The 18,936-nt window shown below is 43.9% G+C and overlaps 1 protein-coding gene across 1 annotated transcript; it reads right to left on the reverse strand.

Moving 5' to 3' along the window:
* Positions 1-1,157: 1,157 nt before the first annotated feature.
* On the reverse strand, positions 1,158-5,607 carry LOC308396308 (E3 ubiquitin-protein ligase TRIM21-like). The gene is made up of 2 exons (XM_080881507.1): positions 5,083-5,607; positions 1,158-3,513 (listed from the first exon to the last, which is right to left on the reverse strand). The coding sequence occupies exon 2, from the start codon at positions 3,502-3,504 to the stop codon at positions 1,855-1,857; it is 1,650 nt and encodes a 549-aa protein (XP_080737633.1). The 5' UTR covers positions 3,505-3,513; positions 5,083-5,607; the 3' UTR covers positions 1,158-1,854.
* Between the last annotated feature and the right edge of the window lie 13,329 nt (positions 5,608-18,936).

Here is an 18,936-nt window from a genome sequence, read left to right on the forward strand (position 1 = left end):
TGACACCATCAACCCTCGACTTGGGTGTCTTAAAGGGACACCACACCATAGTGGCTGTCACAACGTATAAGACTGGGGAAACCTGCATTCAGCTGGACCTGAAAAACACTATGTCCAGATAAACACAATCAACTTTTGGAGAAAAATAAAAGATTCTTCATCAGACTAACAACTAAAAACATGACACTTACCTTAACAGTATGGGCTACATCAAATATATTCGAGACCGACAACAACACTTCTCACTGCTGCTAATTTTAACAAAACTAAACAAAAAGTAGAAAAAGGCAATTCACCAAGTCTTGAAAAGTAAAACTGAAAAATAGAAACACAGAATAAAGTAAAACATCCATCCAGATCTTTACCACCAACAACATAAAATCTATCTTGATTAAATGGCCAAATTCTCCAATAAATTAGCAATAATAAAGTAAGAAAAAATAAGACATTCAATTTATGGACGCTCAAATTAACAGAGCGACATTAAACGCACCTCATTGCCTGCCGTAGCGTTCTTCGCAGCTGCACTTCACCTCAAAGGTCGGTTAATACATCGGATTGAACTTAACCAAAGTCCAATTAAAGGAAAATAAATGTTTCTAACAAATACAATGAAGAAGATTAAAATAATTCACTGTCAGTTACTGTCGCTGTGAGTTTGACGAGGTCAGCTGCTTCATTTGGTTCTGCCTAAAGTTCTCTCAGTGATCCAGTGTTTATATGATAAGATACGTGTTTAATGCAGAGAGTTGGAATTACAAGTTGGTAAGAAGCTTTTTAACAAAGGTTTGATTTAAGCTTTAAGTTCAAAGGTGAAAGAAATTTCACGTTTGATGAAGGAAGATCAAGGCTAACAAGGACATAGGTCAAAGGTCAAAATAAGGTAAGGTGAGAAAATATGATAGATATATATAATCAATCAATAAGGTGAAAATATCAGATAAAAGGGTTTTTTGGTTATAAGGAATAAAGAGGTCAAAGGTCAAAACAAGAGACACTGGTAGAGACCTCAAATCATTGTTACTGAAGAAGGAGGAGTTCTTTAACAGTACGACATTGATAGAGTTTGTTTGTGTGTTTGAGAGTTCAGACTGAAAGGGAGCGCACAATCGTGTGTGTGTCTGCAGCTGTTGTGTTGTTGCTGCATCGTTGCCTCAGGGGGAAAGTTGTGTGTGTGTTATGCAGACTAGCAGAGACTGCAGCTGTCAGCAGCCACACACACTTTCTATTCTTCAAATCAAATCACAGTGAAACATGTTCACTGACAGCTCAGCTTCAGCATCGTCTTCATGCTGTGACTGCAGCCGTTCAACTCTGTTTGTCTTTAACCCAAATCATCACAACATGCAAATATAATCATCAAAATGATGTGACTGGAAGGATGCAGCAGTCTGTGCTCCACCTTTCTCCTCCACACCTGCAGGTGGAGAACATGGATGCATGAATCTCTACAGAGTTCTTTGAATATTATCCGTCTCATCAGTTTTCAGTGAACAAAACTCCTCACAGAGCCAAAATAAGCAGTTTGTATCCAACATAACTCAGCTGGACTCTGATGCTCCGTATAACAGCCACACATGAGTCTGGATTCACTCAAAGCATTGAACAAACTTTATTGGAAATGAAGCTTTTGGACATTTGTTCTCTGATATTTGCTCTTCAGCTCGAGTCTCCATCAGTGGGAACATTTCCTGATTCAACTTTTCTTCTGTTCAAATCAAACTCCATGAGAATCAAAGTGTGAATCAGAGTCCTGATGATCAGATTCTATAGAAACATGGAGACTGTAGAGGATTTACACTCAATATGTTCATTTGTTCCCTTCAAGAAAAATCAATCATTCATCCAATAAAATCAGTCGTTGATCAGTTTGACAGGACAGATGATCAGAGGTGCAGAGTTTTTACCTCCATCATTAGGACAGGGACTGAAGTATGGGTGGAGTTTGTGAGTGAAGGAGCAGCCAGTAAAGGAGTAGATCAGAGCTGCAGCACCTACATCATAAAAGGAGACCAGACCCTCCTCATAATCCACAAACACCCCCACCTTCTCAGGACCAGGATGGAGACATAGGGGGACGAGAGGGGAAGCAGCAGCTTTGTACTCATTTCCATTTCTCAGCCTCACAGTCCAGAAACCATCCTGAGGACTCCGTCTGATTATTCCCTTCCTGTTGATCGACTCTGTGGCCACTCCTAAAGTCCACTCAGTCTTTCCTTTAACCTGAACCTCAAAGTAAAATCTGCCTGAAGAGAAACTCTGCTCTCCTAAAACATTAGCACACAGAGAAAATCTCTCTGGGTTGTCTGGAAGATTCTTCTTCACATCACCACAGTACACTTGTTTTCCATCATCAGACAGGATGAGATAAGGATGAGCTGTATCAGGATCCAGAGTCACATCCACCTCATGCTGCTGCACCCTCTGCAGCTCAGCCTCTAACAGCTTCTTCTTCATGAGTTTCCAGACTGTCTCCTCCAGCTGAGCCACAGCTCTCCCCACAGTCCCCTCATATGATGGTGGATGAACTCTGACCTCTGTCCAGTCCTTGCTGGGTGGAGCAGCTTTCAGGGAGGAGAAGCTTTGGAGGAGGTGGAGGTGGTCTTCAGAGCGTGAGAGCTGCTCCACCTCAGAGCTTCTCTCCATCAGCTCAGAGATTTCCTGTTCCAGATCTTTGATGAGACCTTCAGCCTGTTTCTCTGTAGCTTCCTGTTTGTCTTCGATCTCCTTCATGAGCTCCTTCAGGCGTCTCTCAACAGACTCCATCAGAGCCGTGAGGACCTGAACACCTTCTGCTTTCTGTCTGTCTGCAGCATCTTTACTCATCTTCACCGACTCTGTGATCTCCTGAATCTTCAGTCGTCTCTTCTGGATCATCTGCTGAATCTCAGCCTCTGTCTTCTCCAGCTCTGCCTTCTTTCCTTCATATTCTTCTCTCAGAGGAACAAACTCGTGGTTCTTGTGGTCTAAAACAGGGCAGAGCACGCAGACACATGTCTGGTCGGTCTTACAGAACAGCTCCAGGAGTTTATCGTGCTTCGTGCACATCCTGCCTTCCAGGTTCTCCACAGCATCAACCAGCTGATGTCTTTTCAGACCTTTCAGTGTCAGATGAGGCTCCAGGTGAGTCTGACAGTAGGAGGTCTGACACACCAGGCAGGACTTCAGGGCCTTCAGTCTGGTTCCAGTGCAGACGTCACAGGGAACTTCTCCTGGTTTGGCAGCTTGTTGCTCTGAGCTGCTGCTGCTGGCTTTCTGCTGAGCTTCACGTCTGAACTGAGCAACCATCTCAGAGATGAAGGTGTTGACCCTCAGCTGAGGTCTAATGTTGAAAGTCTCTTTACACATGGGACACTGACAGCTCTGATTCATGTCCCAGTGCTGACTGATGCAGGTTTTGCAGAAGTTGTGTCCACATGGTGTAGAGACTGGATCAGTGAACACATCCAGACAGATGGAGCACAGAAACTGATCTTCAGATCGCAGATTGCTGGCAGCAGACATGTCTGCACTCTGAGGGAGAAAGAAGAGAAACATTTGATTCAAAATTCACTTTAAATTTCATTTTACAAAGAGAGAAACAAGCGTCAGTAGTCTGAGGAGCTTGGAGAGAAAAGCGTCTGGACTTCTTTGAGTTTCTTGAAGACGTTTCATCAGAGAAGCTTCTTCAGTTCTCAGAGTAACTGGTGGAGACCCAGCAACACACTCAGACACAAACTGGTTCATCCAAACACAAACCTAACATCGTAGTGTCTGCTGTACAGTGCAGCGTCCAGATGGACAGGATCAACGTTTGGGGATGAAGATAAATACAGTCGTTACAAAGATGTGAAATTGTTTCTCTGTTTTACAGAAGGTCCAAGATTCATCCAGATCATTTGTATACTTGAATAAATCAGTTTGTTGGATATTTTCCATCAATCACTGTGAAGTAAACTTCGACCTTGTTGGTGACTGAATACTTCTTATTGTACGTCCAGATCAACGAGCCATTAATATTAAACAGTGACTGTTCCAGTAGAGCTGACAGTGAGGAGGACGATGAATCACAAACCTCAGAAATGTGTTATTAACTGTTGATCCAGTATTTTAATGGCATTGATGAGAACATGTTTATTCAGAGGTGTCTGTATATTTGGTCCATTTGTGCGTCAGTAAAAACTGTCCTGTTTTCTCTCACAGATACTGGAACATCCTCACAAACTCAGGATGTGGAAGAAGATGAACTTTTCCAGTCACTCGCTGGGATACATCATTCATGTTATTCTGGATCCTCAGAAAACATTGATTTATTTTTGTGTTTCACATATTTGTTTGTCCAAATCAAAGATTGATGTTAGTAGAGAAGAAGCCACCATGATAAAGCCTGTGTGTGAAAACGAGATCAGTGGATTTGATCAAAATCCCATTTAAGGAGGAATTCTGTCCTCCAGTTTGTTTAAATAAGCTTTGGGATTAAACAGCATCATCTATGTTTGTGTCTGATGACATGTTTGATCCAGGTCAGCTTGAATATCACAGCTGATGTGTGGAACTCTGACATGTTTAAAGCCTGATTATCAGGATGATTCAAACACATCTGTCTAAATAATGAGATTCATGTTTCCACACAAAGTTATAAAGTGCAGCATCGACTGTTTTCTGAATGATTGAGGATCATCTGTGACTCTTACAGGATACACTAAGTCAGATAATCTTTGTAAAATGTGTGAATGACTTTTTGAAGTACTGACCAAAATCTGCTGGTTTACAGTATCAAAGGCTTTATATCAATAAAGAATAAATAGGTGTTTTCACGTCTGTAATCCTTATGATCAATCAGATCCAGAATCAATCTAAGAGGAACAGGAAGTGATGAATAACCAGGAAGTGTGGAGTCAGTCTGAAGTCCAGAGCACAGCCTGAGTCCACAGTCCTGAGCAGAGCCACAGTGAGACTGAAGCAGCAGCTCGATGCTCCTACAGTGGATCTGTGGTTACATGAGCAGCTTTCTATGGATCCAGTGTGACTGTGATGAGTCCTGATGAAGTGAACAGAGTGAAGATTTGTTTAGAAGCAGGAAGTGTGATCAGCTGCACTCACCACTGTTGCTGAGAGGAACCTGATGGACTCCAGTGAATCTTCTTTTAGAGACAAACAGGACTCGACTGCAGCTCTGCTGCTGCTCTCTCACACTTTCACTTCTGCAAAATGACGTTGGGCTTCTTGTTTTTCAGCTGTTGCTCCGCCTCTTCCTGCCTCTCCCTTTACAGGAATCAGCCGGTCTGTACTCAGTGACTGTGTGCAGCGGGTGGGAGGAGTGAGGAGTGGTGTGTGGGTTCACACAGTAATGACGGCCTCAGGTGATCAGGAGAAACTCACCTGGATTTCCTTTTTCCACAGCAGACTGAGAGCTTCAGCTGGACCCTGAAGGAGGTCTCAGACACAGGTGGTAAAAGTACACACAGTGTGTACTGAAGTAGAAGTACTACTGTTAAAAATACTCCAAGTACTAATTCAACTTCTTTACTGAAGTAAAAGTAAAAAGTACTGGCTGTGAAATGAGAGTAAAAAGAGCTGATTGAAGAACATTTCTAACACGTGTTTATACAAAGCTAACTGACTAACTGCTGTGGTTTGGAGTAGAGATTCCTGAATTTACCAGGTGCACCTGAAGGCAGCACAATTTAAACCGTAAATAATGATGTAGGTGCGCAAATCCTTTTCAAGCATCACAGCATCAAATGAGCCGGCTTACCTTTGTTGCACTTCTACACCAAGTTTTACGCTCGCGTTTCTTCGTTGCTGATTTTTGTTCCACAAACCAAAAGAACAAAGATTCAACCTTTAATATATTTTCATGTGTGTTTCAAGCACTATGACATATCACACACACACATGCTGAGTGTGTCACTGATAAAGCTGTGACACAGCAGCTCACTCAGTCCAGTCCAGGTAACAGACTCACCTGTTAGCAGCAGCTCTGCCCTCACAGAGCTCAGCTGCTTATTTTAGTCAGCAGGAAACATTAATATTATGGACTACAGCCGTCTGTCAGGGCCGTTCAAGGACACAACGTCACACACAGGTTTAAACTGTTAGACTCATGAATACCCACAACGTTCGATGCACATTTATCTTTAACAGGAGCAAACGGCCTGATCAGATAATATAAGAACTCATAAAAGAAGATCTAGTTCCTGCATTTATTACTTCCAGGCTGGACGACCATAATTCATTATTATCAGGACGTCCTAAAAACTCGCTGAAAAGCCTTCAGCTGATCCAGAGAGAGTTTGTTTCACACTGGTTCCTGTTCTACCCGCTCTACTGTGGCGTCAGCTCCCAGTCTGCAGTCAGGAGACCTTCTAGCTTTGACATCATGCTTTAAACTCTGAAAGATTTCATTCTGTTTCCTCCAGAGAACTCCCCAAACCAGCAGAACAAGAAGAACCACCGAAACCAGACCTGCTACAACCAGCACGAGGGTGGAGGAGGAGGGAGGAGCGGAGGAGTCTGTTACAGGCCAAACAAGAGCAGGAGAGTTCACAGGATTAGAGGAGGTGCAGGTGTGGAGATGAGGAGGAGGATCTGCAGGAGACATGGTGAAGATGGTTCAGTCAGCTTATTTTTACTTCAGGTGAGTTCAGGTCTTTATACAGGATGTGATGTCATTGTCTGACCTCTGACCCTCAGAAAGCCCTGAGGAGATTCTCCAAACACATCAGTAGCACAGGAGTAGAGACCTTCATCAGACTGCTGGACGTTTGTGATGATGAACTCTGATTTATTTCCAACATGACTTCCATTAAAGAAGAAATGAGCTGTGATGATGTCACCATTGCTCTGTCTGCAGCGCAGTGACATCACTTCCTGCTGGCACAGGATCTGGAGGGATCTCCAGGATCAGAGCTTTATTGGATCAGCAGACACAAACAGAGTGATGCATAAATCTGTGACTGGCATCAAATGTGTTTGTGTTCTTGTTGGAGCCTCACTGATGGTTTGACTTCATCAACTCACCTGCAGACAGCAGCAGCACACACACACCTGCAACAGGAGGTCAGAGGTCACTGAGGGTCAGAGGTCAGTAAGGGTCAGAGGTCAGTGAGGGACACAGCCTGAGTGTATCATCACCATCATAGTTTATTTATATAGCACTTTAAAAACACACAAGGCTGACCAAAGTGCTGAACAATAGAAACATAATAGATACAATAAGAATAATAAATAGGATAAAATTACAAACATAGCAAAAACAATAAAATGTAAGTAAATACAAGTCAGTTAACCACTGAGTCAAAAACAAGCAAATAAAAATGTGTTTCTCTGGATTTAAAAGCAGCACTGATGTCGACTGCCTCGTGTGAAGAGGAAGATTATTCCAGAGGAGCCACGATGGAGAACGCTCCGTCTCCTCAGTTTCAGCCCTGATTTGGGGACTGAGAGCAACGGCCGCTCAGCTGACCGGAGTGAACGAAGAACACGGTGAAGAACAGTTCCTGTTCTGTCAGTGACATACAGGAAAGACAGACGATGTCAGAGGAAACATGGACTGGTTTAGGAGGAAGTAGCACCAGTTTAGTGTGATGGTTTAGTCAGAGTGGGAGCTAAAAGTGAACCTATAGACAGAGCTCAGAGAAGTGTGATGGTCCCCAGTTCCAGAAACGGTGGCAGAGCCGAGATTAATAACAACTAAGAGGATATTTGCACAAATGGAAGAACGCAGTCTTACATATTTGTTTAATATGTGTGTTGAAGGACATGTCCTGGTCAAAAATGACTCCAAGGTTCCTCACAGCGTTACTGGAGGCCAAGGTAATGCCATCCAGAGTAAGAATCTGGTTAGATACCATATTTCTAAGCTTTTCAGGGCCGAGTACAATAACCTCAGTTTGATCTGAGTTAAGAAGCAGAAAGTTAGCGGCCATCCAGGTCTTTATGTCTTTAAGACGTTCCTGCAGTTTAACTCATTGATTGTATGAAATCTCCCAGAATAGATGGTTGGAGTGTTTTCTAATCATATTGTGTTGGGGAAACATGCACATGTAAAAAGTTCCAGCACATCGAGCTCTGTGACCAACACTTGTGCGTTAAGAAGAACACTTGTATAACAATATGGTGTGAAATGAAAACTCTGACGTTCAACACAGCATTGTTTCAGTCATCAACACATTCCTGCACTTTAGCTGATGTGTATCATGTGGCTTGATGGAAACCTTTTGAACACAAGCTCACACACACAGGTGTACACAGACACACACTGTGTCGTCCTGTGCTGCTGACACTAAACACATCGTGCATTATCAGTCCAGTGTGCTGCTCAGTAGGATTCAGTGTTTATTAGTTACTGTTACTGGTGCACATGATGCTGCTGCTGTGGTTTGCTGTGGTTTACCAACAACACGGCACCGAGCTACCCTAAGGAACTGCTTAAATCGTACGTTCCTGCCTGATCATCTACTCAGTTACTCTTGGTGCAGCCTGGATCTCGGCTGAAGTCTAGAGGTGACCGGGCGTTTGCCCTGGCTGCACCAGAGTTGTGGAATGACCTTCTGATCGTGATCCGTCCGATTCTTTTAAATCACAGTTAAAAACCTGTTTGTTTAATCTCGCCTTTCCTGCTTGTTCATGCTTCTTTTTGTTTCTTTTTGCTTCTTTTTGTTTCTTTTTGCTTCTTTTTGTTTCTTTTTGTTTCTTTTTGCTTCTTGTTGTTTCTTTTTGCTTCTTTTTGTTTCTTTTTGTTTCTTTTTGCTTCTTTTTGTTTCTTTTTGCTTCTTTTTGTTTCTTTTTGTTTCTTTTTGTTTCTTTTTGCTTCTTTTTGCTTCTTTTTGTTTCTTTTTGTTTCTTTTTGCTTCTTTTTGTTTCTTTTTGCTTCTTTTTGTTTCTTTTTGTTTCTTTTTGCTTCTTTTTGTTTCTTTTTGCTTCTTTTTGTTTCTTTTTGTTTCTTTTTGCTTCTTTTTGTTTCTTTTTGCTTCTTTTTGTTTCTTTTTGGTTCTTGTTGTTTCTTTTTGTTTCTTTTTGCTTCTTTTTGTTTCTTTTTGTTTCTTTTTGCTTCTTTTTGTTTCTTTTTGTTTCTTTTTGCTTCTTTTTCTGCAAGATGGGATCAAATCCCATCTGCCGGTGGATCACTGACTTCCTGACGGACAGGAAGCAGAATGTCTCGGACTCCCGGACCATCAGCACCGGCTCCCCTCAGGGCTGTGTTCTTTCTCCTCTGCTCTTCTCCCTGTACACCAACTGCTGCACCTCCACCCACCAGTCTGTCAAGCTAATCAAGTTTGCAGATGACACCACCGTTATTGGACTCATCTCGGACGGGGATGAGTCTGCCTACAGGAGGGAGGTTGAACGTCTGGTGTCCTGGTGCAGCCACAACAACCTGCTGCTGAATGCCCAGAAGACAGTGGAGATTATTGTGGACTTCAGGAAGCACACAGCCCCACTCCCCCCCATCATCCTGTCTGACACCCCCATCACCTCTGTGGACTCATTCCGCTTCCTGGGTACCACCATCACCCAGGACCTGAAGTGGGAGCCCACCATCACCTCCGTCATTAAGAAAGCCCAGCAGAGGATGTACTTCCTGAGGCAGCTGAAGAAATTCAACCTGCCAACACGGACGATGATGCAGTTCTACACTGCAATCATCGAGTCCATCCTCACCTCCTCCATCACCGTGTGGTACGCTGGAGCCACTATCAGGGACAAACAGAGACTGCAGCGTGTTGTGCGCTCTGCTGAGAAGGTGATTGGCTGCAGACTCCCATCTCTGCAGGACCTGTACACCTCCAGGACACTGGGGCGTGCAGCTCGGATCTCAGCTGACCCTTCTCACCCTGGACACAGTCTGTTTGACCTGCTCCCCTCAGGCAGGAGGCTCCGGTCCATTCTCACCAGAACCTCTCGCCATAAGAACAGTTTCTTCCCCTCTGCTGTCGGACACATGAACAATAACCGTATGACTGTTCCCGCCACTAACACATGACCCTACGCTGTGTTCACTGCATCATTCCATGTTTGGCACTGATCACCACCTGCACTCATGTATATATCATGTATATATCATGTATATATCTATCCACTTAGCACTTTTAATTCTTATTCTTATTTTTATATTTTTATGACACTATGTTTGCACTGAAGCACCGCAGCAATTTCCTAATGTTGTAAACCTGCTCAACATTTGGCAATAAAACCCTTTCTGATTCTGATTCTGAAACAGATTTTAGTCTTTTCTCTCTGTCCCTCTTCACCTCTATGTTTCTCTCCTTATCTTTACTTTGTCTTTCTTCTGTCTCGGCCCAGTCCTGTCTGTTCTGAGTGTAATAACTCAAAAGTAAAACAAATCTAATAAACTATTACATTTAGCATAGCAAAGCCATAATGATCCCTTTGGGAAATAACTGTGGGGCGTTTTTCTTGGCTTTCAGATTGTTCTGATTATTCTGATGGTTACAGGTCAGTGTTGGAGCCAAGTCCAGGCCAATAATTTCACTCAGTTACATCATGCCATATTTAAGTATTTGTCATGATCTTTAAGTTTCCATTATAATCTTGATCATTTTATGTTATAATGTAATATGCTGTGCTCCATAAATTAATCCTGCTTTATTAGTCTGTTGTTGTTGTAAAGTGTTGGTAGATGTCGTAAAGGGGTGTGTATTTGGCCCGCATGCGGAGGGGTGTGGGTAAAAAAGGTTAGGTAAGCAAGCAGGACGTGGAGCAACAGTTTTTCTGACCGTCGCCGTTCTGACCGTCGCCGTTTTAATGTTATTTTTTGGTTGTAACATAAAGGAAATATAAACGGAGCGCCCACCAGAGGCATTTGTTTTGTACCTTTCGATTTGTTTGGAAAATAAATGTTTTGCCCCTTTTCTCCTTCGCCTCGTTTTTTTTGCTACCGGAAGGCATCCAAGCGACTGAACAAGAGCACGAGTCAGAAACTTTACGTTCTGCAGAAGCGGCAAAGAAGGACCGAAGGCTGCCGCTACAGTCAGGACAGGCAAAAGAAAAATGGTGTCAGCTGCATGTCAGTGAAACTGTACACTTACCTCCTACTGATGACATCAATGAGATATGATACCAACCACTGCACCTGCGACACCTACAGCCTGCTCTAATGGCTCTAACAGCACATCGTGATCACAGCATTGAACACATCATACATTTGGGCAGGTTTGTAGAAATGAGAGCTGCTCAGTCCAAACTGGCTGAAAGCCTCCTGTCCTGTTGGAGTCTGTGCTGTGATTGGTTCTCATGTAGTGCTCTTCTACACCACCTGAACTCTCACTTTACTCAATATTTACTGGCTGTATGAAACTCGCCTCACACAAACACTTCTTTCTGTGCTTTTTCTATCAAAGTGCTTTCTGTCTAACGCACACACATCCACAGTCCAATGCATCTAACTTTGTGTTCGCGTCCCGCCCGAGGATATTTAGCATGCAGCCTGGAGCCGCCAGGAGTCAAACTACCAACCTCCAGGGTCTTAACAGGTGCCCGCTCGACCTCCTGAGCTGTGAGAGTGAAAGGATGAAGGTGGGACTCAGGAGCAGGAGCAGGGAGGCAGCTGCAGCCTTCATGCTGTCTGCACTGACTGAGAGACGCCTCCAGCTTCCCTTTGATCTCATCGGGTGTGTGCTCTCTGTGTGAGTATGCTGCTGTGTTACTCTGATGAGTTGCTGAGGCTGTGATGATTAAACAAGCTGTTATCATCATGAAGAATCCCCTCCACCCTCTGCACCACCTACTGGACAGTCTAACAGGTAACTTTGCTGCCTGACACTCTGCACGCATCGCCTGCATCCACCAGTGAGACAAACGTCTAAATCTAAACTCTCGTACAGAACTTAAACCCTTTGCTTTACTATTGAATTGTTCTTGTCACGTTCAGATTGTGGTGCAGTTTTAAAGTGGCACAAAAATCTGTTGGTGACTTTAAATCTTGTCAAAGCACAGAGACGCTACGAGCCCCTCACTGCTCCTCACAGAGACCAGAGGAGGGTGGATGAACTGTTGGTGTCTTTGCTGATGGGTTAGATGAGATGTCACACAGAGGGTCTGTTACAGGGATGTCAGGGGGTCCTGGTGTCCCACAGCAACCACACATGGCAGCAGGTCATGTTATTGATGGCATCATTGTGTAACTGTGTGTGAATCAGGACGTATTAAAGAGTCTCCTTTACTGTCTGAAACTGTCCAAAGCTTCCTGATCAACACTTCCTGCTGCACTTTCAGATCCTCTCTCTGCTCACAGGAGAATCAAACCACTGACCTTTGACCTCTGACTCCTCAGCGTGTTTGCTCTGCAGCTTGTAAACGATGACATAATGAAACATGTCGTTACAATAATGTCAGATGTTGGTGTCGCTGACGTTAAAGTCACAGTTGTAGATCACGAGAGCAGAAGTGTCGTGTTCAGGTGTGACGCAGCTGCTGTCATTAGATTTAAATAGAAGCGAGCGTCCAGCCAATGAGATCCGTCCTGCTCTGTGTGCTCTCTCCTGGTTGGTCTGTGGATGTTGTCATTACAGGTTATTTCAGTGTGGTTGGGGGTGTGGCGTCCTGATGGTGTTCCTCCTTCAGCTCGGCTCTGTCGGGGTCGTAGGTCCAGTGTTTGAGTTTCTGTAACTTCTTCATGTTTTTGGTGAAATGTTCCTGGTTCCTGTTACCATGACGTCTCAGTGTTGTGTCTCTGGGCTTCTTGTAGGTGACGTCTGGTTCTTTTGTCCTCCTGGTCCTCTGTGAGTTTTGTCCTTTGGTGTCCCTGTTATGAAGTCAGTCAGGTGTCTCTGTTTGGGCACCTGTGTGAGGTTAGTCTCTGTGTTATTGTGAGTCTCTGGTCTCGTGCACTTTGTGTTGTCCTGATTCTCTCCTGCTGTGTGTTTATTGTCTCCTGTTGTTCATTTCATGCTTCACACTCGTGCTGTGTGATCTCTCACACAGCATGAGTGTGCTCTGTGTTTCTGTTACACTTCCCTAGTTTCTTCATTTAGTGCATGTTGTTGTATTGAGACTAGTTTGAGTTTATCAGGCAGTCGGATTCATGTTTCCACACTTTCATTCATTCATTCACCTCAAAAATGAATTGGAGATTACTGATGGATGAGTGAACAGATCAGAGACTCTGTAGACTTTAATGTTTTTAAGCTTTCGAGTCATCGAGAGGCTCCATCAGCTCAGTGGTGAGGTTGTTGTCAAAGCCCTCAAAGCCCTTTTAACCAATAGAGCTCATCCAGGTCTTTAACAGAAGCTGCAGGTTAACTCTACAGATCCAACAGCAGCATGATAAAGAACGATACATTCGTTCAGACTACAATAAACACATTCAGTTACAGAGTCACAGGTAAGGGTCTCATACTGTGATGTAGTGCAGGAACGTTAATATTTACAGTAAAGTAGAAATGAAGCTGGTTAAAGACAAAGTCAGGCTGACATTGTGTGAGAGAGGAGTGCAGACTGCATTAATAACTAACATGTACACTATAAACACAACTGCATGAAGGTGAAATACAAACCATGTTTGGGCTCTTGTGGCTCACAGGTGAGTTCAGGCTGAAGACTCGTCATCCAGACTGATGGAGAGCAGCAGGAAGCACTTCCTGAAGTAGCACTAAAGCTTGTGAATGAATTGTTTCACAGCACGTGCAGTCCCATTAAGAGATTAAAGACAAATAAAAGACTTTAAATGAGCCTCACATGTACAGGTAGGGAGTGGAGTGAAATTAAAATGGGCTAATGTGCTCAGACTTGTTGCAGTTAAAGACGTGCTGCAGCACAAGCTGCAGACTCATAATGGATGCATCAGTAACCCCACAATAAAGTGCGTTACAACAATCCAGCCTAGATGCAACAAAGGCGGGTTACTGTCTCAAAAAGCTGTTTGGATCAAACAGGAAGTCGCCCCGTGTCTTTTATTGCTAGGAAGGAAGCTTTTTATGCAAGAAGGGAGCAAGAAGGTGAGATGTTGAGGGGATCCTCACATGCATTATTCTCTCTCATGGACAAAATGATTCAAAGCTGTCCAGAGAGACGAATCCCCGATGCTGCTAGAATGCTTGGTGATCAATTAGCTGAAGGTGCTGATGGACACTTTCGTCTTCTTCCCGTGCTAAACCACCATGCTTAAAAGTGTTTGAGTTCACTGAAGGCTCAGCGTGAGCAACATGTTGTGAGGAAGTCTGTTGTTGCGTGTTGTCTTCACTGATCTCTGATGTATGTAAGGCTCTGGTCTCCTTCTCTGTGGTCCTCTGATGCTGTGTTGAAGCTCTCTGTGGACCAGGGTTGCAACAGCTTTCCTTTGGTTTGCTGGTGGTGTGCGTGCTGATCCAACATCAATGTGCTGTGACTGGTGAACAAATGCACATGTGTGTAACCATGTTATTGTAGTTTTACTTTGTCTGCACTAAATGAGTCAGTTTGGCCTCATTTTCACCAAACAGAAACTTGTTTCTGTGACTGAGTGTGATCTCATCTCCTCTGCACATGTTAATGTGACTCATCAGGTCCAGCTGCCCATCAGGAAGCTTCTGTGTAGAACAAAGGAGGTGAAACGGACTAACTCGGTGGGGGAGGGGCTTCCTGCTTCCAGGAAAAGGTGTATCCTTGCTGATGGTCATCATCAGTGTGTGTGGAGTAAACAGCTATAACACAGTGGTCAGCACAGACTCCTGACACCATCACCTTCATCCTGAGCTGATGGAGTCCTGACACCTGCTCAGTGTGTTTAACATTTTTCTCTGTGTGTGGATTTAAATGTTTGTCCGTTTGTCCTGCAGCGTCAGCTTTTGGTCCTGCACAGTGCTGCGACTCTCAGCTTGTGTTTTTATCCTGCACGTCTCTACATGATGCTCCTGAAACTGTTTCCTTTCCTGCTTCATCTTTTTCCTTAAAAGGAGTTTAGACCGCGAGCCGTTGCTGATAAAGGGAAGTGATGGACTTTCAGTCTGTGCTGGTGATGATGAGCAGCTCTCAGGCAGGACCAGTATCATGGGCATGAACAGAGTCAGGATCAGCTTTACCATAAACACAGACAGCTGACAGATGTTGATGTGAGGAGCTGTTGATGCTACATGTCTGCTGTGTGCTGCTGTGATTGGGCAGCTCTGCATCATAGGTCCACCCAGCAGCGTACACAGGCCTTGAAGGGTGGAGAAGGAGGAGCTTATCAGAGCGCACTGGGATGTGATGGAGCTGTTGTGCAGTTGCCATGGTGATGCTAGCATAGTATAGTGTGTATATGTGAGGACTCAGGAGAGGCCCTCTCTCTCTCGCTGTCTTATTTCTTGTGCTCGGCCTCGTTGTGTTGAAGCTCTGACAGCCTGAGGTTACTTTGCACAGACTGTTCATGTCTTTATCACAGAGCAAACTCCAGCAGAGTCAGCAGATCCTCATCTCCCCACCACACGTTTCTGTGGTGATGCTTGAGTCAGAGTTGGTACATTTTCAGTCAGCGAGGAGGAAAATCCTCTCAGTGGTTCCTACTGAATAATGTTCAAGAGAAAACGTTTCATTAAAGTCAGAGTTGTGATTTTCCGTGTGTAATGTTGCTGCTACGGCGATTTCCTCCACCCAAACTGAAAGCAGCTGAGTGCAGAGGCAGGAAGATGAAAGCATCACTGATGAACTTTAGTTACACGCAGTAAGAACATGACTGTGACTGTAATGTGATTACTGAATGGATTAGAGTATCAAGGACAAGCCTGAATTCTGTCTTTGTGCTCATTGTTGCCCTCAAACTGTGAAACACCGTCAGCTGACAGAAGAAAAACTACACCTGCCAGTGTAAACATTCATTTACTGTAATGATCATCCCTGACTGTCGTCCATCACCGTGTGTTGGTGATAAAGTTTATTTATAAATCTCCTAACTCACACGAGTGTTTACTGCATGTTTCAACAGCTTTAACTTTATTCATATATATTATTAATATCAGCCTCCTTTCATGTCTCGTGGACCGAACTGTTCAAACAACGTGGGACAAAAAGGCTTCAACTTTTTTCACAAGTCATGATTTTGGGTTATTCTGGAAGCATTTTGACTGAATTTACAGGTAATATATTGATTAGAGTTCATTTATTCTTTCGGTGTTGTCTCTGTTTCCTGGGGGAGGACGTGCTGGATTACATCTCTCGGGTGGACTGGTGGTGTTGGGAAGACGGAGGTCTGGGCTTCTCTACTTAGAGCACACGAGCAGATAATTGGAAGAAGAAGAATCAGGAAGTTGAAATTCTGACTTTGTGTTTTCAATGGTAGAAAAGATGTTTCAGTCTTCTTTTGTCCTTTCCCCTCACACACTTAGATTGCTCCTCAGAGGCAGGGCCGTGCAGAGACGTTTGAAGGGGCTCAAAGTTAAAAAACCAGGCTGGAGAACAACAACACGTTCATCAAGAACCTCATATGGAAGCACATCATGTTACATCACTGTGATCATGTGGGGACGATGCAGAGCAAACGTAGCCTGTGTTTTACCTGATGGGTACAATGTTGCTGTCGGTCTGAGACATTACAGAGTCCACAGGAGAGATGGGAGCTGATTAAACACGTGTTATGAGATAATAATAAAATGACAGTGCTTGGAAACACAAGGCAACAAAACTGTGAGAAATCAACTCTGCCTGTGAATCACTGTCTGACTCTCTTCCTCCTTCCATCTTCTCTCCACGTGCTGCCCATCTGAGAACACTTTGCTATTGTATTGATCTGTTACTTAAGTATCCACACATGACACCTTTACACCTGATCCATAATAAAGTGATGATAGAAAAACATTATAGAAACAGAGCCCTGCAGCTTACTGTGAAACTAAAGATGTTCCCTAAAATGGTGCACAGACAACAACAACAACAACAATCTTTATTTATAGAGCACGTTTAAAAGCCTTGGGCATACCAAAGTGCTTTACATAAAACAATAAAAGGTTAAAAAAAGGAGCTTATCAGAGCACACTGGGATGTGATGGAGCTGTTGTGCAGTTGCTCCTCAGAGGCAGGGCCGTGCAGAGACGTTTGAAGGGGCTCAAACCTACAGACCCCTGCCTGCTGTACCCAGGGAGCTGGCAGCTGACGAGCATCACACAGGTGATGTTTGTCGTGCTGTTGCACACACACCACGCTCGTCTGTTTCAATTCATCAGTTGCCACAAAACAGCTGAACGTGTCCATAATAAGCTGACACTGCTGTGTGTTACAGGCTACAGTGTGCGCTGTTCACCTGCTTACTGGTTTCCTTTGCATCAGTCTGTCTCCCAGTTTGTCCTACAGCTCTGCACCACCCATGTGGCTCTTTGTGAGCTCGTTCCCACCTCGTAACCAGTGCGCTCTGCTGTTAAGAGCGATCATTGGTTAATGGTAGTCATGTGACTGCTGCGAGCCAGCTCATTTTATTTAACAAATTGTGATTAATAGTTAAATATTATTGTTGAGGGGCACAGACAGGACTCCACACACACATGAAAAGAAAAAACCCTCAAGAAAAGGCCACTGGTGGGACCCATAAAGAAGCGCTCAAGCCCCTCCCACCCCCACATGCCTGCTTAGATATGCCAGATGTTCTGATGTGCTGATGAATTTGAAGTGATTTAGTTTGAGGAACTGATCTGGAATTGCTCTAAAGATTTTCAGTGTTTGTTTGCAGCCTGGTGAGCCTCTGTTTTTATACCCGTCATGTTGCTGACGCGATGCCAGATGATGTTTCTGCAGCTCTTTATTTTTATTCATATAAAACATGGAGTTTGTTGTCATGTTTGCCTTTTGCTGCCAGCAGGTTCAAATCAGCCTTTTTTAATATTTTCTCAGTTTAAACATTTGATGTTTTTTCTCAGTCGTCTTGAGATTTTGTTTCATTTCTGAGATCATCACATTCTTTCAGTGCCATGATCCACAGACAGGACAGACTCAAAGACATCAAACTCATGTTTGGATCTGTGTTCGTTCATTATCTGATGCTCGTCAGCTGCAGAAATCCTCTCAGGAAAAGAGTTTCAGCTTTTCTTCAGGGTCACAGTGATGCGTTCAGGAACACCTGTGAAACACAGCAAACTGAGTTCTGCTTCTCTCAGTGGGACGCTCGAGTGTTTGGGTCCCTCTGTGGTTCACTTTGCTGGCCTTTAATGGGCACGAGGTGAACTCATCATGTTGGTGTCAGCTGTATTTGACAGCAGCCACCAGTCTGCAGTTCTGTATTTGAACCTTTGAATCTCCACAAGTGCAGATATGAAACACAGCTGGGAATGATTCTTTTTGTGTATGTGGACGTAGTCTGTGGGTGGCAGTAATGGGGGTGCCCCACCTTTTCCCCTATGACAGCCTCCCCCACTTAACCCTGAGCTGGACAAAGAGAAAACGACGTCTTGTATTTGGCAGCTGTTACATCAGACACTGTGACACAAACACCTGATGACTGAACAGGTTTCCTGACAAACTCATTTTTATTTTGCTCTGAGACATTTTCACTCACACAGCCAAGGGCGCAGATTTGGCACGGACGGAAGGGACGTGTCCCCACCAATAATTTGATCTATTCGAGTAAAGAAAAACAACCCGATAGAAAGAAAGAAAACGATCTCCCAGCGGTGCAGAAAGAGTTAAATTACATTCTTTACTGGAGTGCTACGTCATGTGACAAATATGGCCAATGTGATTGGCTGAGCCTTTCAGGGAGCTCTGTTTAGTTTTAGCAGCGGCAAGCCTGCGCTGTGAGGAGGAGAGGAGGATGGCAGCAAAGAGAAAGAACCTGGATATAAGAAAGTATTTTTGAAAGAAACCTGTAAGTCACAAACTCAAGCTCACTCATAAAATGTGTCCGTCATAGTAACGTTACAGGCTATGCTAGGCTTTGGCCCACATCAGTCTAAAACTGTATGTAACCATGAATAACGTGTTTGGGAAGCTAACTGCACAACAGGCAGCACTGTTAGTTCTCTCAGTCTCAGAGCAGCATTTCTAATTTTGATT

Source organism: Rhamphochromis sp. 'chilingali' (genome assembly GCF_963969265.1).
Source record: "Rhamphochromis sp. 'chilingali' genome assembly, chromosome: 1".
In the NCBI taxonomy this organism is placed as follows: Eukaryota; Metazoa; Chordata; class Actinopteri; order Cichliformes; family Cichlidae; genus Rhamphochromis; species Rhamphochromis sp. 'chilingali'.

Bases quoted from the DNA above. Each gene is read 5' to 3' on its own strand.
- LOC308396308 (XM_080881507.1), bottom strand. From the start codon at position 3,504: ATGTCTGCTGCCAGCAATCTGCGATCTGAAGATCAGTTTCTGTGCTCC.